The sequence below is a fragment of the Triticum aestivum genome, chromosome 6A (assembly GCF_018294505.1).
Source record: "Triticum aestivum cultivar Chinese Spring chromosome 6A, IWGSC CS RefSeq v2.1, whole genome shotgun sequence".
In the NCBI taxonomy this organism is placed as follows: Eukaryota; Viridiplantae; Streptophyta; class Magnoliopsida; order Poales; family Poaceae; genus Triticum; species Triticum aestivum.
Window position 1 is genome coordinate 438433200 of NC_057809.1, and position 23878 is coordinate 438457077.

Genomic DNA, 23878 nt, shown 5'->3' on the forward strand with positions numbered 1-23878 from the left:
CGTCTCCGTCGTATCTACTTTTCCAAACACTTTTGCCCTTGTTTTGGACCCTAACTTGTATGATTTGAATGGAACTAACCTGGACTGACGCTATTTTCAGCAGAATTACCTTGGTGTTGTTTTATGTGCAAAAAGCAAATATTCTCGGAAAGTCCTGAAACTCCACGGAATACCTTAGAAAAAATAATAAAAATCCTCGCCAAAGATGAAGACCAGGGGGGCCACACCCTGTCCACGAGGGTGGGGGGCGCCCCCCTCCTGGGCGCGCCCCCCTACCTCGTGGGCCCCCTGGAAACCCTCCGACACGAATTCCAACTCTATATATTCGCTTCCGGAGAGAAAAAAATCAGAGAGAAGAAATCATCGCATTTTACGATACGGAGCCGCCGCCAAGCCCTAAAACCTCTCGGGAGGGCTGATCTAGAGTCCGTTCAGGGCTCCGGAGAGGGGGATTCATCGTCGTCGTCATCATCAACCATCCTCCATCACCAATTTCATGATGCTCATCGCCGTGCGTGAGTAATTCCATCGTAGGCTTGCTAGACGGTGATGGGTTGGATGAGATTTATCATGTAATCGAGTTAGTTTTGTTAGGGTTTGATCCCTAGTATCCACTATGTTCTGAGATTGATGTTGCTATGACTTTCCTATGCTTAATGCTTGTCACTAGGGCCCGAGTGCCATGATTTCAGATCTGAACCTATTATGTTTTCATGAATATATGTGAGTTCTTGATCCGATCTTGCAAGTCTATAGTGACCTACTATGTGTTATGATCCGGAAACCCCGAAGTGGCAATAATCGGGACCACTCCCGGTGATGACCATAGTTTGAGGAGTTCATGTATTCACTATGTGCTAATGCTTTGTTCCGGTTCTCTATTAAAAGGAGGCATTAATATCCCTTAGTTTCCAATAGGACCCCGCTGCCACGGGAGTGTAGGACAAAAGATGACATGCAAGTTCTTTTCCATAAACATGTATGACTATATACGGAATACATGCCTACATTACATTGATGAATTGGAGCTAGTTCTGTGTCACCCTATGTTATGACTGTTACATGATTAACCGCATCCGGCATAATTATCCATCACTAATCCGATGCCTACGAGTTTTCCATATACTAGTTTACGCTTATTTACTTTCCCGCTACTACTATTACGATCACTACAAAATACCAAAAACATTACTTTTGCTGTCTTTACTTTTGTTGCCGTTACCACCATTATCATATTACTGTGCTACTAAACACTTTGCTGCAGATACTAAGTTTCCAGGTGTGGTTGAATTGACAACTCAGCTACTAATACTTGAGAATATTCTTTGGCTCCCCTTGTGTCGAATCAATAAATTTGGGTTAAATACTCTACCCTCGAAAACTGTTGCGATCCCCTATACTTGTGGGTTATCAAGACCTTTTTCTGGCGCCGTTGCCGGGGAGCATAGCTCTATTCTTTGAGTCACTTGGATTTATATCTGCTAGACACTATGAAGAACTTGAAAGACGCTAAGACAACAATTTATCCCTCAACTACGAGGGGAGGTAAGGAACTGCCATCTAGATCTGCACTTGATTCACCTTCTGTTATGAGTAAGCTAGCGACACCTAAACCTGCTTCTGCTATTCGTTCCGATATGTCGCATGTTATTGATGATGCCACTTCTACTATGCATGATATTTATGATGAAACTGCTTCTATGCCTGATACTATTGTGCCCCTTAGTGAATTTCTTGAAGAAAAAATTGCTAGGGCTAGAGAAAGAGAAATTGATGAAACTGAATACGATGATGATAGTGATGATGAAAATATGCCTGTCATTCCTGAAGGTTATCTTTTTGATAAAGATTCTTCTTTAGCTATTTTAGCCTGCAAAGATAGATATGAGCTTAAAAGGTTGTTGATTAAATGGAACAAAGAATCACATAGAGATAAAATGACACCTGATCCTGCTTTTGCAACTTCACCTATATGTGTTCCTGATAAGGATTATGAATTCTCTGTTGATCCAGATATAATTACTTTGGTTGAATCTGATCCTTTTATGGCTATGAATCTGAAACTGTTGTGGCACATCTTACTAAGTTAAATGATATAGCTGCCCTATTCACTAATGATGAGAGATCGCGTTACTTCTATATACTCAAAATATTTCCGTTCTCATTAAAGGGTGATGCTAAGATATGGTTTAATTCTCTTGATCCTAGTTGTGTGCGTAGTCCCCAGGATATGATTTATTACTTCTCTTCTAAATATTTCCCTGCTCATAAGAAACAATCTGCTTTGAGGGAAATATACAATTTCGTGCAAATTAAAGAAGAGAGTCTCCCACAAGCTTGGGGGAGGCTTCTCAAGTTACTTAATGCTTTGCCTGATCATCCTCTTAAGAAACCTGAAATACTTGATATCTTTTATAATGGACTAACCGATGCTTCCAGAGATTATCTGGATAGTTGTGATGGTTCTCTTTTCAGGGAAAGAACACTGGATGAAGCTGAAATTCTATTGAATAATATGTTGACAAATGAAAATAATTGGGCACCTCCTGAGCCAGCTCCTACTCCAATTACTGAGCTTATTCCTAAACCAACTCCGAAGAAGAGAGGTGTTCTATTTCTCAGTCCCGAAGATATGCAAGAGGCAAAGAAATCTATGAAAGAAAAGAGTATTAAAGCCGAAGATGTTAAGAATTTACCTCCTGTTGAAGAAATACATGGTCTTAATCTACCGCCTGTCGAAGAAACATATGAACTTGATCACTTATTTACTAAAGAACCTCTTGATCCCGATATCCCGACACAGGTAGTAAAGGTAAATTCTCTCTATAGATCTGATGAAGGTGATATCCCTCACTAGAAGTCTGCTAGGCAATGCTTTGATGAGTTTGATAATTTTATTGTCAAACAAGAAAATTTTAATGCTTTTTGGTAGATAATTGAAATATGATTCCGATATAATTAAATACTTGGGTGATTATATGGCTAATATTAGAGGTGAACTTAAACTTGTTAGCAAACATGCTTCTATGGTTACCACTCAAGTAGAACAAGTACTTAAAGCTCAAAAATAATTGCTCCATGAAATGAATAATAAGAAAAATGATTATGCCGTTAGAGTGGCTACTAGAACTGGTAGAATGACTCGGGAACCTTTGTATCCTGAAGGCCACCCTAAGAGAATCGAGCAAGATTCTTAGAGAAATAATATTGATGTTCCTAGTTCTTCTAAGAAGAAGAAAAAGAAAAATGATAGAACTGTGCAAACTTCTAGTGAACCTATTGCTGAACCACCTGATAATCCAAATGATATCTCTATGTCTGATGCTGAAACACAATCTGGTAATGAACATGAACCTAGTGAAAATGTTAATGATGATGTTCATGATGATGCTCAACCTAGTAATGATAATGATGTAGAAATTGAACCTGTTGTTGATCTTGATAACCCACAATCAAAGAATCAACGTTATGATAAAAGAGACTTTGTTGCTAGGAAACATGGTGAAGAAAGGGAACCCCGGGTTCAGAAACCCATGCCTTTTCCCTTGAAACCATCCAAGAAGAAGGATGATGAGGATTTTGAGCGCTTTGCTAAAATGATTAGGCCTATCTTTTTACGTATGCGATTGACTGATGTGCTCAAAACAAATCCTTATGCTAAATATATGAAAGATATCATTACTAATAAAAGAAAGATACCGGAAGCTGAAATTTCCACCATGATTGCTAATTATACTTTTAAGGGTGGAATACCAAAGAAACTTGGAGACCCCGGAGTACCTACTATACCTTGCTCCATTAAAAGAAAGGGCCAATTCCAGTTCTGCCCCTAACTCAAACCCACTACTCAGTTTTGCCCCTAATTTTCAGGTATGCTTAGTTTTGCCCCTCCGCCGTTAGTGTCACTTATAGAAATGCCCTTATGCGCCGTTACCGTCCGGTCAAAGTACTTTGACCATCCAGAAAAAAATAGCAAAAAAATCAAAAAAATATGAAATTTGGTGGGATCGTAGATAGTCATGTCCGCAAGGCGCGTGCACAATTTTGTGTTGGTTGGACACTCTGGGAGCTCATGGAAAAGGAAAAAATAATAATTTATGCCTATGAACAGTAAATTCGAAAAAAATAGCAAAAAAGTTCAAAAAATTTGAATTTATTTGGCGTCAAAGAGGCTTGAGTGCACAAGGTGCTTGCAAGTTTTGGTGATCAAATGACGTATGAGGCGCTCTAGAGAAAAAAAACAAAATACTGCAATTTTTCAAAGTTTTTTTGAGCTAAAATTTGTTTTTTTCTCCACGAGCTCCTACGATGTCCAAACACAACAAAAACGTGCACACATCTTGCGAACCTGAATATCTTTAGTCCCACGAACTTTCATATTTTTTTGATTTTTTTTCTATTTTTTTTTGAATTTACTGCTCGCATGCGTACAAAATTTATGTTTTCCTTTGACACGAGCTCCCGGAGTGTCCGAACGGCATGGAAATGTGCACGCGCCTTGCGGACATGACTATCTTCGATCCCACCAAATTTCATATTTTTTGATTTTTTTTTGCTATTTTTCCAGGACGGTCAAATACCTTTGACCGGACGGTAACGGCGGAGAAGGGCATTTCTATAAGTGAAACTAACGGCGGAGGGGCAAAACTGAGCAAACCTAAAAATTAGGGGCAAAACTGAGTAGTGGGTTCGAGTTAAGGGCATAGATGTAAATGTCCCTAAAAGAAATTATATTAAAATTGCTTTATGTGATCTTGGAGCCGGTGTTAGTGTTATGCCTCTCTCTTTATAGCGTAGACTTGACTTGAATAAGTTGACACCTACTGAAATATCTTTGCAAATGGCTGCCAAATCAACTGCTATACCTGTCGGTATTTGTAAGGACGTGCCTGTTGTGGTTGCAAACGTTACTATTTTAACGGACTTTGTTATTCTTAATATTTCCGAGGATGATAGTATGTCTATTATTCTTGGAAGACCTTTTTTTAATACTGCAGGGGCTGTTATTGATTGCAACAAAGGCAATGTCACTTTTTATGTTAATGGTAATGAGCATACGGTACACTTTCCGAGGAAACAACCTCAAGTTCATAGTATCAACTCCATTGGAAAAATTTCATCGATTATAATTGGAGGTTTTGAATTTCCTCTTCCTACGGTCAAAAAGAAATATGATATACTTATTATAGGGGATGTGCATATCCCCGTTGAGGTAACTTAGTGTTATTCGAAATTTCTCCAGTTTCATGATTATCGGAATGAGTTTGTTAACAAGACCTGATCAACCTTGTTAGTGGATTCTTTTTGATGAGCATGAGATGGATGAAACTAGAAGCACAACCTTCTGTACCCTCTTTATATTTTCTGTTAATTAGTAGAAATAAAGTAAAAATAGTATTTCTCTGTCTGTTTCCTGTCTTATCTGTGCAATATAAAAATATCCTGAAAATAAAAGTCCTCAGAATACCATGCCTATTTAATATGATTTTTTCGAGAATATTTGAGAATTTACTGTGCAAAAATTACCACGGGAGGAGCTGCCACCTGGCCACGAGGGTGGTGGGCGCGCCCCTCCTCCAAGGCGCGTCCCCTGCCTCGTGGGCCCACGGTGGCCCTCCTTCACTTATCCCAGCACCCATCTTCTTCCTCTGTCTCACACAAACCCGAAGAACCAACTCAAGCACGAGTTCCAGCCACTTTTGCTGTGATTTTCGATCTCCTTGCTCAAAGCACCTCTCGCAAAACTGCTTGGGGAGATTGTTCCTTGGTATGTGAATCCTCCATTGGTCCAATTAGTTTTTGTTCTAGTGCTCTATTCTTTGCAAATTTGTGCTGCATAGGTGACCATGTTCTTGAGCTTGCATGTCAAATTTATATGGTTCCAAGTAGTTCTAATGCTTGATATAGGCTCTAGGCACTTGTAGGAGTAGTTGCTATTAGTTTTATTGAAGTGGGTTCACTTTTGTTTGAAGTTACTAAAAATTTCAGAATTTTTCAGAGAAAAACAATATGATTAGGAAGATGTTCCAAGGTGGTTCCTCTAAGAAGCAAGGACCCAGGATTGCTATGCGCGATGCTGACGAGGATCCACCAAGAGACGCTCCGGTACGGCCTTGCGAGTGGCCGTCGGAAAATTTTATGGACTGTGCGGGAATTAAAGAAGAATTCAAAGTATATTTGCGCAATGCCGGTCTTGAGGAATTTGAGGCCAACAAATGCCCCCAGTATCATGATCTCACAAGTTCATTTGTGAGGAGGTTTGAGTATTCATCTTCGCGTAATTCTCCTTCAGTCATGTTTGATCTTTATGATAAATCTTATAGAATGGACTTAGAGAATTTCACTCTTGCGTGCAAACTTCCATCATGGGGTAGTATTAGGGATCCCCCTAAATCTGAATTTAGAAACTTTCTTGCTGATATAACTGTGGGGGAATCTAGAGATATAACGCAAGCTACCATAGGGAGCATTCACTTTCCTGCTTTACATTATTTTGCTCTCTTCATCGGTAGATGCATAAATGCTAAGGATGAAGCATGTCACATGTGTGTCCCGACCTTAGTATTCTTAGGAGTGCTGTGTTAGGAGACCAATCTTATCATCTGGGAGCCATTGTACCTCGTAGGTTGCATCATAATAGACATAATGGAGATTTCTTTGGAGGAATTTATGCAACCCGCTTAGCTCATTTTCTTGAGATAGACATCCGTGAGGGTGATACGGAGTTGCCTACTGCATATTTAGATTATGACTCCATGGCTTCACATCATTTTGTTGAGCGATTCGAATCACCTCTTTTATACCGTTTAATTTTTAACAAACGGCATGTTGTCCGTATTACTCTCCCTGCTCCTGCTCTTTTTGATTCACAGACAAAAGGAAGATATACTATTACTAAAGAGGAGGCAGATGAGTACGAGAGGAGAGCGGAGGCAGCCCGACTCCATGCTGCAGCTCAGGAGGCGATAACTGTTGTATCGCAGTACGACCCCAGCTACACCTACGGGTATCCGCCAGGCTAACCCTGGAAATAGACCAACTTAGGCCAAAAGCCTAAGCTTGGGGGAGTACGTATTTCTCACCGACATTACATTTATGTTCACACACAGTCATTGCTAGATGTCGGTGCATATACTCTTTCATTGTAATATCCATGCTAGTTCATTTTCTTTTTCCTGCTTTCTTCTTGTGTGTTTGTTAAACCTTAAGAAAACCAAAAAAAATTAGTAGTAATTTACTTTCCTGTTGTAGTAGTAATTAAAAAGAAAACCCAAAAATATTTCCCGTCCTTCTTTTGCTTGTTGGGAGCTTTCCCGTGTAAATAGTTTTCTTTTTTTTTCTTTTCTTTGGGGGTCAGTAGGAGAAGACCATAATTAAATAGTTGTAGTGGCTCTTATATGCTTTAATATTGATTTAACTCAGAGCCCATATTACCTTGTCTTCTCATGTTTCTTGAATGCTCGCAGATTCCAGCTTAGTCCAATGCACGTGCACTCTTATTATTATTCACACCGTTCGGTCGTGCAAGTGAAAGGCAATTATGATGATATATGATGGACTGACTGAGATGAGAAAAGCTGGTATGAACTCAACCTCTTTTGTTTTTGTAAATATGATGAGCCCGTCGTTCTTGATTCAGCTTATTATGAATAAACATGTTTGCAATGACAATTAGAGATCATAGTTGCTTGTGCCATACTTGATTAGCTATGAGTTATAATGGTTTACCTTGTGTGCCAACATGCTATTGAGATGATTATGATGTGGTATGATGGGGTGGTATCCTCCTTTGAATGATTTAAGTGACTTGACTTGGCACATGTTCACGCATATAGTTGAAACAAAATCAACATAGCCTTCATGATATTTATGTTCATGGTAGATTATATCACTACAAGAAATACGGTCAATTATGACTCCTCATATTGGTCGTTGATTCATCATTCTTATTGTTTATTGACCTTTTTTTAACCAAATTCAGAAGGTCAACAGTTGGCTGTCAAGAACGAACAAACATGACCTTTTGTGAATTTTGGTCGTAGCTAGACTAACGACAAAAATTTCAGAAAGGTCATTACCCATTTGCCTGAGCCACGTAGGATCTGATGTGGCTGAGCTGACGTGGCATTGTTAGTGACACAAATAGAATCATCATAAATTTCATAGCCCAGTTCACCAATCTAGCCTACATGGACCTGGCCCAATCATCATAAATTTCACAGCCCAATCCACCAATCTAACCAACATGGGCCCAGCCCAGTACCTATTTTCTTAATTGAATTGGTTTAATTTATTTGGGCTGATGCATTATTTTTTCAAAAGCATGCACATTTAAGGATAGGCCCATCAGAGAACAAATACAACATAATACAATATTCAGATAGACTGTATATTTCATTTCAGCAGCACATCACATGAAATACAATACATCATCAATTGACTCCTCCACATGAAATACAATACATCATCAATCGACTCCTCTACACAGCAAGGTTCAAGGCCTAACAAATGCACAACAAAATAGTTCTACAAGTGCAAGTGCAAGTGCACAACAAAAAGGCCCAACAAGTGCACAAGCGCACATCAACATAGACTGGACGAGAAGCACAAATTTTAGCTGATAACACATCACATCAATGAGAAGCACGAATATCGTGCACCATCACTGGTACACGTACTTTGTCCCATCACCCAGGCACCAATGTTGTGTCCATCTACTGGTTTGCCACATGGTGATGTTACCGCATTAGGGCCGTCCCAGCTTCTCCCTGCCCAAATGGCAGGATGATCTACTGATCGATGTACCGCATTAGGGCCGTCCCAGCTTCTCCCTGCCCAAATGGCAGGATGATCTACTGATCGATGTACTGCTCCAGCATCACTCCCGCTACCACTGGTGGAAGAAGATCAGCTCATCAATCATCTGCACACGAACAAACGAAGATTAACCTATTTAGCCTACTGTAATTTGTTTCTAAACATGGGCACCAAATCAACACCAACACTAAATTAAAATGCACAAAAGAATGGAGCATAGCCGTATGTACAGCCTAACAACTTCAGGTTTGAGCCATTTTTGATACTACAATAAATACATGACAGCCAAAATTTTGATCCATGGACACCACATGATAGAAAAGGTACTAAGGCACTACTTTCTACTAAAAACCAAAGCAAGGTATGAAGCACAGGCCAGGCCAACAATAAACTACTACCAAATCCAAAAATAACCATCTGAAATGAAGTTAATGAGACATTTTAGAATCAACTTGATAGTTGACATTATTGTTTGTGTTGCACACATCTAGAATTGAAATTATACATCATGCCCAAATTCCGATGTCCAATGCCTCAGTTCAGTAAACACTAATCATGGTACATAGTAAAGATTTGACACAACCGGAACTGAAATCACTAACTCCTTCAATTACTACACTAATTTTATTACACAACCAGGCAACGAAATCCAACACGGGCACACAGACTATAGGAGTTGGAACTTGGAAATGCAGGTGTACAATTAGCGCATCACATACCTAGTATCTAACTATCAATAGTGGTCGGCATGTAAAAGCCAACTAGCAGTAACTGATGATTAGTAAACATAGACAGGAACTAAATTCAGTAGTAATGTGCGTGCTCTTATCAAACCAGAGCAAGTAAAGGAGCTAATCCCCATGAGTGAAACAAATTCGATCACAACAACAATCCATAACGTTTAGTAACAACAATAAGAAGGCCCTTAAACAGAGAACAGGTTGAATCATGCATCGATTAAAGTGTCTGTTCTTGGTTTCTCTTGGTTAGAAGATAGACCGGTCAGAAACCAGAGAGACACTGAACATGCAGAATTATGTATGGATTGTTAAAATTTGCATTATCCTACTATCACTAGTACAACAAGCTGCAGGTTGGCATAGTTCATGAACCATGTACGTCATGACAAATACAATATCATCCAATGCTCAACTATGAACAAAATTGAACAATTACACGTCACAAAGGCGGAGCATAGAACCAAGCGGCAAGTAAGAGGGGTAGAAGGGGACGTGAGGAGCTCACCGAAGGGGGTTGTAGCCTAGGCCGAGCTTCATCACCACGGTGGCAGCTAGGGGAGGCAGACATGTCTACCATCATAGGAGCAGCACCACCGCCAGAATTGGAATGGCCGGAGCAAATCGCCATCATATGGGTCACCACCACCGAATGATCTTGCAAGGTATAAAGTTTCGACATTTCAGTACAAACTAGTGGCGTCAAGAACCAAGCAGTAGCAGGCAGAAGGTAAATTCTAGTAACTGGTGATTAGTAGACTAAAATAGGAAATAGATTGCACCAGTAGCAAGCAGAAGCTAAATTTTAGTAAATGATGATTAATTATAACATAGCATCTCCAGCCCTGCTGTCCTGGTTAGTGCAACTACAAAACAGGAAATGTTTTTTATTTATACAAGGAGCAGAAATGAGGTAAGGCTTTGCTGTCCTGGTTAGTGCAACTGCAAAACTTTTTTTTGAATGGTTGGTACTACAGATCATACTTCAAAAGCTCGAAGATATTGAGAAGCTCAGATCAAATATAAAGCAAACATAAATACACTCCCCTTCTGCTCAATGGCAGTGCACAATATACTTATTCATATCTACATGCCCACTCATACGAAATAAGAATTAAAAAATAAGGTACATAGTTTCTGCAACTCACGTTGAAGGTTCTTGAAGAAAAGAATAAGCCAAGAAAACAACTATCATCACAAATACACCCCTGTTGACAAGAGATAAAACATATGAGCACTCAGATTTGCCCAGCTCAATTGGGAATCAGTAGATAAAGAGAAAGAAAACTAACTGTGAATGACAATTATCCTAGTTGACGATATGTTCTATCAGAGATGTTCAGTTGGTGATCAAGAAACGGTTATTTTTCTGCCAATACATAAATAAAATACTCCCTCTGTCCCAAATATAAGAACGTTTTACACTAGTGTAATGTAAAAAACGTTCTTATATTATGGGACGGAGGAAGTACCTTTTTACAGATGAGACACATTATGGGACGGAGGAAGTACCTTTTTACAGATGAGACACGGTCAGCAGAGAACCTTCCTTCGGGAAAAGCGCGCCACTTGCCCAACTGATAAAGAATTAAAAAATAGTTGCATGGTAAACATGCATCACAATTCTTTACTCTTTTTCCCGCTTGTGATCTTATCAATTGTAAAATGCCATAGTAGGTCAACCATTAGCGGTGCATTACTAACATCATTGTTGTAAGAATCTCTGTAGCAAAACTAAAAATAACTCCACAGGTAAAAGAGATCCAGCAGCAGCTCACATTAAAAAGCACGTTCCCATCAGTAACAACGAGATGGTCTGTGGTCTGTACGCCCACGCGGTCTAGGGATCAACTTCGACGAAATTATTGGGTGGCTTTACACCATTACACTCTCTGTCAATATATTCTCTTGTAGGCTTGTGACAACCGTTGACCTCCAACCTTTGGCAAATACTAGCTACAAAATAACCATAGTAGCATACAAGATCAAAGCATGATCTTACTGTCCTCCAAGAAAAACTAACAAATACTACCACTCCTCCTAAAAACGAGTAGGCTGCTCTAATGTTTGAGCCAGGTGGAAGATAGAATCAACATGAGAACATTCACAAAACTACAAAGTGACTGAGAGCAGAGCAACCCGACTATAAGTTGAAAATTATTACAACCGGACTATGAAAAATTAAACTCCAGATCTGCTCCAGCCTCCGGCTCATGGTCCTGTGAGGCAACAAACAGATCTTCTCATGCCGCCCGGCCGCCCAAACCGAAGATGCATTGGAATAGGTGAGGATCTGAGATGCACCGAGGCTGAGGCGTATCTTGGAGTGGAGGCTGCAGCTGTGCAGGTCGATGAGGACGATGGCTACGTCCTTGTTGCACACCTCGCTGAAACCAACCAAACAAACTGGTCATTCACTCAATCACTCACTCATCGGAGAAGCAACGGAGCAGGAGAAGGGAGCGGGGGAGGGTCATCGGAGAAGCAGCAAAGCGGGAGAAGGGAGTGGGGAACGGAAGTTACCAGCTGGTGAAGGCACTTCCGTCGCGCGCGTGCTTGAGGACGATGGCCTCGATGCGCTTGCGGGAGCGGGGGCGTTGCCGGCGGTCGCCATGGAACTAGGCGGATCTGGCTGGATCTCTGTTGCCGCGGGGGAGGATTGGATGGGAGGGGACGGGATTGGATCTTGATTCCTTGCTGCTGTGGGCAATGGCGATTTGGAGGGAATAAATAGCAGCAGCGCGCCGGGGCGGCGCGGCGCGGGTGAGGCGCGAAGGAGGAGGGAGGAGGGGGAACAGCCGTAGTCGCTGGGGGCGACGCCTCTCTCTCTCTCCGGCGAGGCGTGGTCGAGGAGGACGGCGAGGTCGGCGGTGGGTGGGAGAGGACGGGGAGGAGGTGGATCGGGAGGGGCCGGGACGGGGAGGAGGTGGCGGCGGCAGCGAGGAGATTGGGAGGAGGGAGGAGGGGTGCGATGGGGGGAGGGGTTTGATCTAGGGCTTGGGTTGCGTGGGGGGTATCTCTTATTCTTTTTCTTTTCTTTTTTTCTGTAGATAGATGGATGGATGGATGTGGGATGGAGATATGGATGGATGGATGGATAGGCGCCATGTCATCGATCTGTGAAAGAGTTCTGATTGGTCCGAAAAATCAAAGATTTAAAAAAGTTTCCAAGTACTAAAAATAGAGGGATTTTGTGAAGTAACTATCAAAACTATATTGCAAAAGGGCATCACACAAATTTTCACTCAAGTTAGACCACATTTTATGGATGAGCACCAATTTGTATGCATTTCTGATCTTATAGCTATTTTAAACATATTTCGAGTGTCCAAAATGAGTTTTTTTAAGGATCTATACTATATTTGTTGCAAAATTGGACCAAATCATTTTTATAAAATATTAGGCCATATTTAATTTATAATTGATCAAATGGTAGGATGTCATAAGTTTTGACACACCTCTCGTGAAAAAGACAAATTTCCACCGATTCAGCTGGAAGCGGGTCGGATTTGAACTGCAGTTGTCTCATAGTTTGATCTTTATTTTTTTCAAAAATCATTTCTAGGTACATAAGTATCTATTTAATCAGAGAAACACCAAAAGTTTTCCAATATTCAACCACTAGCTAGGAACGGTCATGCCCACAGTTTTGACCGCATTTTGAAACAGGCATAAAAAATTAAAAAAGATCAAAAAATTGGAAAACCTTTGGATTGTGTCATTATATGTGACCAAGTTATCAGGAAAGATAATAAACTTGTAATCCAACAATTCTTTAAAAAGAGTGTTCTCAGAATGAGCTATCATGTGTGAAGATTCATGGCTTTTAAGCCAAATGATCAATCTTATGGACACATTCATGCCATAATTTGTTCAAATGATCTCATATTGTGCACAAAGGTGCATCTTGGAATGTCAAACAATGTTGTCTAAGGGAGTTTTCATTTTCTTTGGACAAAAAAATCATTTTGCATTTTTTGAATGCACAAATGAGTTTTTTTGTGAAGGACCTACCATATATTTGTTGCAAAATTGGACCAGATCAATTTTCTAAAATATTAGGACATATTTAATTCACAATTGACAAAATGGTTGGGTGTCAAAAGTTTTGATCCACCTCCCGTGAAAAAGACAAATTTCCGCCGATTCAGTAGGAAATGGGTCAAATTTGAACTGCAGCTGCCTTATAGTTTGCTTTTTATTTTTTTCAAAAATCATTTTTACTTACATAAGTATCTATTTAACCATAAATACATGGTTTGGTGGCGATATGTTGAGGTTTGGACGGTAGACGAGGGCCCCAACTCCAAAGCACGTCAAGTCGCATGCCCACCGCGTGGTCACCGCGTGACTGTGGCGTTGACATGTGTTTTGGGAGGCCTAGGCATGTCTATTGGGTTGGTCACTCCCCAGGTAGGTGCTAGGAAGAAAATGACACCAGAAGTTTCTCACGAGGAGATCGAACTATGCTCAAATATGAATTAGCAGCCAAGTGTTTGATTAGCGGTACAAAAATGCACATGGTTAATTGGTGTGTGTTTTGGATGAGGATGATCATCTACTAAGAAGACTGTCTTTACAATTTTTTAGCTCAAAAGGAGGAGCCTAGGTGGTACTTACTTTGCAAAGTACCACACTGGACAGAAATATGAATGTTGAAGCTGGGCTCAAAATAATGAATGGATTGAGCTAAAATTTGGTGGAGGATGGTTATTTGGGCAGACGAAAGCACTACAGAAAATTGATACCAATTCGACATGCCAAATATTTGTTGCAAAATAGCACCACTCCATTTTTTCAAAAATATTTTCAAATGCTTGATTTAACATTTTCTAAATACATGATTTACTTTATTCATAGACATTGTATATTTTGTGTATACATTTTTCGCATACATGAGAAATATTTTCAAATGCTTGCTTTAACATTTTCTAAATACATGATTGACTTTATTCACAGACATTGTATATTTTTTGTATACATTTTTTCAAATATTTGCTTTAACATTTTCTAAATACATGATTGACTATATTCACAGACATTGTATATTTTCCGTATACATTTTTCCTATACATGAGAAACATTTTCTTTATATACAATTAGCATTTTCAAGTGCTTCGTTAACACTTTTTTAACACATAGTCAACATTTTTATATACACATTTTAAACATTTTTAAATGCTTGATTTTTTTTAATACAAAATTAATATTTTTGATACATGGTTAAAATTTTTTAATTTACACATATTAACATTTTCAGATGCTTTATTAACATTTTTAGATAGTTGTTTAACTTTTTTTCAAATGCTTGATTAACATTTTAAACACATTATCAACTTTTTCCACACACATTGTATATTTTTTTATACATGATAAACATTTTCTTTATACACATGTAACATTTTCAAATGCTTGGTTACATTTTTTCAAATGTTTTATGTGAAGTTTTTTGTAATATATCTTTTTAGAATATATTTGGAAGTATAAAAAAAATTAAAAAAATAATGAACCAACGAAAAAACAGACAAAAACCGAGCCGCGGCCCTGGAGTTGGCCCACTTGGCGCACGTAAAATGTTGAAAGAAAAACAAGGTACCCTCGTCCCACCGAGGCCCAAGCCCACTCGGCAGTGCCCTTAAATATTTGTCGGGCGTAGTTGTATCAGTAGCATTATTTGGGCGTGGTGGTTTGGCTCCGTACGGGAGAGTGATGGGTCGCGAGCTCGATTCTCATGATGCCCCTTTTTGTTGATTTATTCGCCCATTTGAGGGTGTGGCCCACTTGTTAGCACAATGCAAGACAGGTTTGTGGTACGGGTCCCACATGTCATTGGTACCATGTTAGTTGGTCCCGCATGTAAATGGTAGACCCCACATGTCAATTTAGTCAATACTTGAGCGGTCAAACCAACCATGCAATTGACACATAAGTTAAAATGACACGACACATAGGCAAAATTGATGATGTGGACGTCTAGTCATATAATTTTATTCATGTTACAACATTATGACCTTCTAGATTTGTCGTAATCAGCTAGAAATAAGGCTGTCGATCACTGTTGTTTGCTTTATGACCTTTTCGTGTAAGATAATTATGACTTTTTTGACTAAAATGGTCGTTATTGTTTAGTTTTTGGACCCTCCTAAACAGGCCATGACCAATTGGTTCGAAATGGTCATAGATTTATGACCATATCTTCCCCGGTCACTAGAGAAGGTCATAATTTAGCATATTTCTTGTAGTGTATCCTACTCATGCTTGCATCCAATGTTTATTAATTTTAATGCATGTACATGGCTGTTGTCACTCTCTAGTTGGTCGCTTCCCAGTCTTTTGCTAGCCTTCACCTGTACTAAGCAGGAATACTGCTTGTGCATCCAATCCCTTAAACCCCAAAGTTATTCCAGATGAGTCCACTATACCTTCCTATATGCGGTATCTACCTGCCATTCCAAGTAAATTTGTATGTGCCAAACTCTAAACCTTCAAATAAATATTCTGTTTTGTATGCTCAAATAGCTCATGTATCAACCAAGGTTGTCCTTATCTTCCGTGTTAGGCAGGTTATTCTCAAGAGGAGTGGACTCCACTCCTCACTCACGAGAAAATGGCTGGTCACCGGGATGCCCAGTCCCATGCTTTATGCAAACTAAATCAAAATTAATTGCAAACAAAACTCCCCCCGGGACCTGATGTATGTTGGAGACACTCGTTGTTTCGAGCAAGTCATGGATTGATGCTTGTTGGTGGAGGGGGGGGGTATAAACTTTACCATTCTGTTTGGGAACCGCCTATAATTTGTTTAGCATGGAAGATATCGCCATCTCTTAGTTGTTACATTGACAATGAAAGTATACCGCTCAAAATGCAATTTATCTCTATTTCAAAACCGAGCTCTGGCACCTCTACAAATCCCTGCTTCCCTCTGCGAAGGGCCTATCCATTTACTTTTATGTTGAGTCATCACCCTCTTATTGAAGAGCACTAGCTGGAGAGCACAGCTGTCATTTGCATTCATCACCATTAATCTATGTTGGGTATGACTATGATTGGATCTCTTTTACCATGAATTACAATGTCTAGTCAGTCCTTGATCTTTAAAGGTGCTCTGCATTTATGTTTTGCGGTCTCAGAAAGGGCTAGCGAGATACCATCTTGTTATATTATATTATGATTGTTTTGAGAAAGTGTTGCCATCCGAGATTTATTATTATGTCTTGCTAATTGATTATGCTATTGATATGAGTAATTATGAGACCTGAGAATTATTGCAAATGTGGTTAGTTATGATATATGCTGAAAACTTGAATGCTGGCTTGGCATAATTACAACAACAAGAGCAAACGGAGTTTGTAAAAGTTTTTCTTTCTTTCTTTCTTTCAGTTTGTCAACTGAATTGCTTGAGGACAAGCAAGGGTTTAAGCTTGGGGGAGTTGATACGTCTCCGTCGTATCTACTTTTCCAAACACTTTTGCCCTTGTTTTGGACTCTAACTTGTATGATTTGAATGGAACTAACCTGGACTGACGTTGTTTTCAGCAGAACTACCTTGGTGTGGTTTTATGTGCAGAAAGCAAATATTCTCGGAAAGTCCTGAAACTCCACGGAATACCTTAGAAAAAATAATAAAAATCCTCGCCAAAGATGAAGACCAGGGGGCCCACACCCTGTCCACGAGGGTGGGGGGCGCGCCCCCCCTCCTGGGCGCGCCCCCCTACCTCGTGGGCCCCCTGGAAACCCTCCGATGCCAATTCCAACTCTATATATTCGCTTTCGGAGAGAAAAAAATTAGAGAGAAGAAATCATCGCGTTTTACGATATGGAGCCGCTGCCAAGCCCTAAAACCTCTCGGGAGGGCTGATCTAGAGTCCGTTCGGGGCTCCGGAGAGGGGGATTCGTCGCCGTCGTCATCATCAACCATCCTCCATCACTAATTTCATGATGCTCACCGCCGTGCGTGAGTAATTCCATCGTAGGCTTGCTGGACGGTGATGGGTTGGATGAGATTTATCATGTAATCGAGTTAGTTTTGTTAGGGTTTGATCCCTAGTATCCACTATGTTCTGAGATTGATGTTGCTATGACTTTGCTATGCTTAATGCTTGTCACTAGGGCCCGAGTGCCATGATTTCAGATCTGAACCTATTAGTTTTTCATGAATATATGTGAGTTCTTGATCCGATCTTGCAAGTCTATAGTCACCTACTATGTGTTATGATCCGGCAACCCCGAAGTGGCAATAATCGGGACCACTCCCGGTGATGACCATAGTTTGAGGAGTTCATGTATTCACTATGTGCTAATGCTTTGTTCCGGTTCTCTATTAAAAGGAGGCCTTAATATCCCTTAGTTTCCAATAGGACCCCGCTGCCATGGGAGGGTAGGACAAAAGATTCATGCAAGTTCTTTTCCATAAGCATGTATGACTATATACGGAATGCATGCCTACATTACATTGATGAATTGGAACTAGTTCTGTGTCACCCTATGTTATGACTGTTACATGATGAACCGCATCCGGCATAATTATCCATCACTAATCCGGTGCCTACGAGTTTTCCATATACTGGTTTACGCTTATTTACTTTCCCGCTGCTACTATTACAATCACTACAAAATACCAAAAACATTACTTTTGCTGTCTTTACTTTTGTTGCCGTTACCACCACTATCATATTACTGTGCTACTAAACACTTTGCTGCAGATACTAAGTTTCCAGGTGTGGTTGAATTGACAACTCAGCTGCTAATACTTGAGAATATTCTTTGGCTCCCCTTGTGTCGAATCAATAAATTGGGTTAAATACTCTACCCTCGAAAACTGTTGCGATCCCCTATACTTGTGGTTTATCAGTGTGTCACCGCGTGAGGTCCGGTGGGTCGAGGTGAGGCCCTTCATTCTGTTCCGTCCTGCGCCACATTGGTCGGCCCGTGACGCATTTAGGAAGACCCATGGATGAATAGTCGTACAAGACAAAGATAGAAGAATTGTGAAGGACTATGTGTCCACTGACAAAGCCGGCTAGGATTTGTAACCCTAGGTTCTCGGACTAAGGTAACCCATTTATCTCTGATATTACTATTCATCCAACCTAACTTTAAGGGGCATCCTACAGAATGCTCTGCTAGAATCATACTCGTCGATTAGGAAGAGAGGTGTGAGACAATGCATGAGAAACAGGCGTAAAGATAATGTGCGTACATGAGACACGTAGGCAGGTCCATGTATATAGAAAGGGTCGATGAGGATTGTGCGTGTGTATGTTTGCGAGAGGAAGAGTGCTTGTGATAAAGGTTAGTGAAAACAGTTGTAAATGGTTACGAGAGGGAGGGAGGGTTATATCTAGAGCATGTGTGCGAGAAAGACACCTCGGGAGAGGGTGTGTGAGCATGTGTGAGAGACCACCGATGGAGAGTGAAACTACATGTAAAAGACTGCTCTACACATTGATTAAAGATATAAATTGTATCCAAATATTAGGATGGGATCATGATATTTGCAATTCGCGTAAGGAGCGGTCATTGATCCATCAGATATCTAGATTCTATCAAATTTGAGCATGTCTATGTTATTATTCGACACAATTGATCCACATAGTTAGTATTTTGAACTCCGGACAATGCATCGCTTTAGCAATCGAATATAAACGTGAGTATAGTTCATGTTGTGTGTGTAAAGCACATTATACATACGAAAGTTACACAATGGACATTATAAATAGCTACTACCTATGAACTAGCATACATTTGAATTCAACTTAAGGTGGTTTAAAAAATTGAATTCAACATGAAGTCCATTCAATTATTTGAATTTGACATCATGGCATTTGTAAACCATACCTAAATTATGGGGGCACCAATCTTTGCTCTGATTTTGTACATAATAGCATATGTAGTCGTGTACAAAATAGATTCAAATTTAGCTCCTCCATTCCAAAATAATCATAGTTATAGGATTTTCAAGTGTCAAAATTTCAAAAAGAAGCGGATAATTTAATGAGGTTTTCAAACATACAAGGTCAAATATAACGTTGTATATTTAGGTCAATCCTCATAGTTCAAGAGTACTCTAAACATGAATGCTTGTGTTTCAAAATTTCGAACGAAGCACCAAAAGAGCCTCTACTCGCCCGAAACTGCGTGAGAACAATGTTTGGTAGTACAAGGAAATTACTTTTCTAATAACTCCGACCCGTGAAACCTACCGGCTCGACGTCCAAAGGTCTAAACCGGGGTAGGTTTGTAGCTTCATCTAGACACCACGCAACCGCATCCGAAAAACATTCATACACAATGGCCGCCTAAGCACACATGCGTGCGACCGAAATCGCTCCCGTCCACTATTTGGGACACCTGGGATTACCATCCTACCCCCGACCCGCAGTAGGTCCGAAATTTAAGAGGGGGGCAAAGTTTGAACTTTCCCCAAATTTCAAACAAGCGCGTCCCATCTTCTGTTCAAAAAAGCCAAAAACAAGCGCGTCCCAGACCGAAACATGGTTCCCCCCACCCGTCCGATTCCCCATTCGTACTCCGTGGGCGCCAAAACTATCTCTACACCAGCCGCGAAACCCCGGCATCCTCCGTCTGCCACCCCATCCCACCCATCAACCGCCGCCCTCCTCCATCACTCCGGAGCCGATACCCCGATGTCGTCGTACACCGCAACCTCAACCGCAACACCCTCCACGGCTAGTAGTTGAAGCCGAGGCCGAGCCGTCCATACCCAAGCCAGTTCAACCACGCCGTCCTGCGCCTCACCGCTGCCGCTCCAACTTCGCCACCCTCCACCGCAGCGGAGCTGTTCCTGCTACGCCGTCCTTCGTCGCCTCGGATCTGCTTCCCCTCCACCAACATACGGCCACGGCAACACACTCAACAATTTGGCCATGGGTTCGTCCAAGCCTGCACCCTCCAGAACATCGGTTTCCCCGGTAAAAAGAAGAAAATCGGCGCGACTTGTGGAGGTGACCACACCAGCAACCGAAAAAGGTACTCCTCTTCCCTTATTCGTGCAAATCTTACGTCTATGCTTGCACGGTATTCATCCCACAGAAGACACTAGTTGACCGCTTCTCCTTGATACTAGATGTTCCTAGTAACTCACGATGCACAAGGTTTCTCCTCATATACTATTTCACCTTAGCTAGAGGTCCATCGCCCCCCTGAATTTCAATTTCTGGCCACTTGATTCCCAATTAACAGAAGCATTCCCGGCGTAACAGGCGCTAGTACGCCTATTACGCCGGGGAAGCAGCGCCTTGGTGTTTATCTTAGGGGCGTGTGCGGCCTAGAGCTACTGGCGCCCGATCTGGAGGTCGGCCGGGATTAAAGGGATGGCCTGGGGGCGCTGCCAAGCACGGCGGTGGGGTGAGGTCGATGGGAGGGCGGGGCGGCGAAGGCAGGGGTCTGGGCCGGTGGTCGCTGGCGGTTCAAGAAAGATCGTCAACAGTGACTGGCGGGAGGTAGACGAAGGCCATCTGCCCGTTCCTTATAGATCGGACGGTTCATTAAAAAAATCAACTGACCTATTTATTTTCAGTCGACTATTATCTTAGATATGACCACATGTGGTGGTGTGCTGGAGGAGTACCTGCATTTCTTGTGCTCATGTATTACAAAATCATACAGAGTAGAATCTAATTTTGTTTGCCATGCAATGTTGTAGAGCTATCATATGTATCCTGTCATTTATTTTTCAGCCACCTGCTATCTGCTACTTTTACAGTGCACTAGTTCTGCACACACTTCACCCGTACTCTCACTGTTGTGTTTTTATGCAAGAGTATTTCAGACTCTGCTGCCATGAGAGAAGCCAAAAAGAAAAGAGAGAAGTCGCTCCAGTTTGGTGTGCGGCTAGGCAAGACACCTTTCAACGCTTTAAAGGGTGTAGTGTCAACAGATGGAGACGGGGAACGTAGCTCTGGAGTTGATGACCTCGCTCGCAATGAACTACCATCCCAGGTGCTTGCTTTAACTTCGCGGTGTCATCTGTGGTTGCATGTTTCATATGGTGTCTAGCTTGTATTCGAAAGGCCGAAGTCGGTAAGATAAGGAAAGATATTTTTTTTACAAGAACCACCATCCCGTGAGCACCAGAAGACAAATATCTAGTCAGGGCACTGGCTGAGCCAGTGACAAGCCCAGCAAAGATAGGCATCACCTGGAAGCCAACTAAAAAGCTCCGATGGTGGCGAAGCAGCCCGCCTCCCACCAAGCTCTCAGGTCCTAGATGATCATGCTCACCACTCCAGCCGGATGTCTAGCTTGTATTGCTTCCAATTTGGTTAAATTGCATCTGCTTAGCTTACACATTATACCTTCGAATATGACATGCCTTTCTGTTTTTGGTACATACTAGTACATCTGTGTATTAACCATGTTCTTACATCAAACTAATATTCTTGTGTATCCCTCATCAATCACGAGGCAGGCAGGCAAGGGGACTACTCCTCATTTAAAGAATGCAGCGTCAGCCTCCCGACATGATTCTCAAGAAACAGAAATGCTAGATGAAGATAGTGAACGTAGCTTTGTAGTTGATTACAGCATTTCCCCTACACTAGCATCACAGTTGCTTGCTCTAACTTGGCAGTGTGATATGTGGTTGCATGTTGCATATGGTGTGTAGATTGTAATTCTTCCAATCTGGTTAAACTGCATGTGCTAGTCTGCTTAGCTTATTGTCGGAGTAATGGGCCACGGGTAGGCCAAGCCGAGTCCCATAACCTTTCAAGACATCGGGGTAGGCTGCGCCCCTCAAGACCCCGGGGCGAAGAGCCGCCTCCTGAGGAGTCGACGGTAGGGCGGCCGACTGCCCGCTCACGGCCGAGTCCCAGGGACGACTTCCAGAGAAGCCGGCTTTGGGGAGTCGGCCGGCGACTCCAACAAACCATGACCTCATCGAAGGGGATGGGGCAGGGCGTGGCTACAGTGAAGCCCACTCCCCGCCCCTTACCAAGGGCAGGCATGGCCACATCACGCCGTACCCGGGAAGATCTCCGTGCGGCATGGCACTGTTGCCCGGCCGGCCCTGACATCAGAACCATAGTACCAAGTCCTGCTCCCACGACGGCTTGTCTGTACGGCCTGGAGGCAGCGGGGCCCACCAGTCAGCGAGACCTCGGGAGATGGCGGGAGAACCGCCAGTCGGACCCGTCGAGAGTCGGCCCAGGGGAGTCGGCCGAGCCCTCCCCCGAGGCCCACGCGCCATTAATCAAGATGAGATGGGGAGTGGCCACAGTGATCGCCCGCCAGGCGGCGGGGCTGTTGCCACGACCCCATGACCAAGCCTGCGTCATCAAAAGCACGACTACAGTAATTAGCGGACGCCAAGACCCGCCCGCGGCGGACGTGGCCTGTCGGCTCCGTACCAGACCAGTCGGCGGGCCCCAGCAGTCGGCGGAGAAGTCGGAGGTCGGAGGCACTGACAGCGGGGCCCGGCGCCCAGTCGAATTACCATTGTACCCCTGGGGGGTAGGTCTATATAAACCCCCAGGGCACCCATGCAAGGGGTTGGATCCCAGTAGTTCTAGACCATACCAGATAGAAGGAGAGAGCTAGCCTTGCCCTCTTCTACCACCAGAAACAGCTCAAGGAGCAACCGTGTAAACACTTGTCCATAGTGATCATGCGGAGACCCCGCAGAGCAGCAGTAGGGGTATTATCTCCCCGGAGAGCCCCGAAGCTGGGTAAGATTCGCCGGCGTGCATGTCTTCGCCTCATCCCGTTTCCAGGCACCGGCGACGTTCTACTCGCCCCCACCATGATAAGCCATCCGTTGGCATATGTCGCACCAAACCCCCGACATTTGGCGCCCACCGTGGGGCCTGGTGCACCGCCGTCCGTAGATCTGTTCTGGATGGGAACCCTTTTCCTCCCTGGCGAGCGCAGCCAGCCAGGCACGCCAGGCGAAGTTTGCATCGACGCGCTGCGTGGCGTTGAGATCGCCTGCGCAGCCAGCTCCTTGGCCGAACTTGTCGGCGAGGTCCGCCTCTTCAACGAACCTGCGTCCGATGCAGGCGCGGGCGGCCCCGAGAACCTCCTCGCGGGCCTCCTCGATCAACTCCATGTTCTCGGCGAGCCCGCCATAGACTTGGAGTCCATAGGCTCCATCGACCCGATGCTGGTCGACTCCGACACCGCGTCGATCGATGCGTTCCCCACCAACATGGTTGTCTACGACGAACCTCTTCCCCACGCAGAGAGCGCCGGAAGCACCATCACTGAGGTGCTAGTCATCAGTCATGACGAGTTCCCTGGCGGAGGAGCGCCTGACTCACTCGGCGCGGCGCTGCAAGACCTAGCTGTGCCCATTCCGGAAG

At 42.7% G+C, this 23878-nt stretch overlaps 1 protein-coding gene and 1 long non-coding RNA gene across 2 annotated transcripts; both read right to left on the reverse strand.

The window, feature by feature from the left end:
* Window positions 1-8351: 8351 nt before the first annotated feature.
* Window positions 8352-10696, reverse strand: LOC123127791 (uncharacterized). Its single transcript, XR_006462795.1, has 2 exons — window positions 10063-10696; window positions 8352-8923 (listed from the first exon to the last, which is right to left on the reverse strand). It is a non-coding gene; the product is annotated as an uncharacterized lncRNA (long non-coding RNA).
* Window positions 10697-11416: 720 nt separating this feature from the next.
* On the reverse strand, window positions 11417-23625 carry LOC123129634 (vegetative cell wall protein gp1). Its single transcript, XM_044549721.1, has 3 exons — window positions 23561-23625; window positions 12078-12544; window positions 11417-11941 (listed from the first exon to the last, which is right to left on the reverse strand). The coding sequence occupies exons 1-3, from the start codon at window positions 23623-23625 to the stop codon at window positions 11919-11921; spliced, it is 555 nt and encodes a 184-aa protein (XP_044405656.1). The 3' UTR covers window positions 11417-11918.
* Window positions 23626-23878: the final 253 nt, after the last annotated feature.

Coding starts and splice junctions, on each gene's coding strand:
- LOC123129634 (XM_044549721.1), bottom strand. CDS start 23,625: ATGGAGTTGATCGAGGAGGCCCGCGAGGAGGTTCTCGGGGCCGCCCGC. Junction 12,545..23,560: donor CGCGCCTGCATCGGACGCAG/GTTCGTTGAAGA, acceptor CCCAAGCCCTAG/ATCAAACCCCTCCCCCCATC. Junction 11,942..12,077: donor GGAAGTGCCTTCACCAGCTG/GTAACTTCCGTT, acceptor GGTTGGTTTCAG/CGAGGTGTGCAACAAGGACG.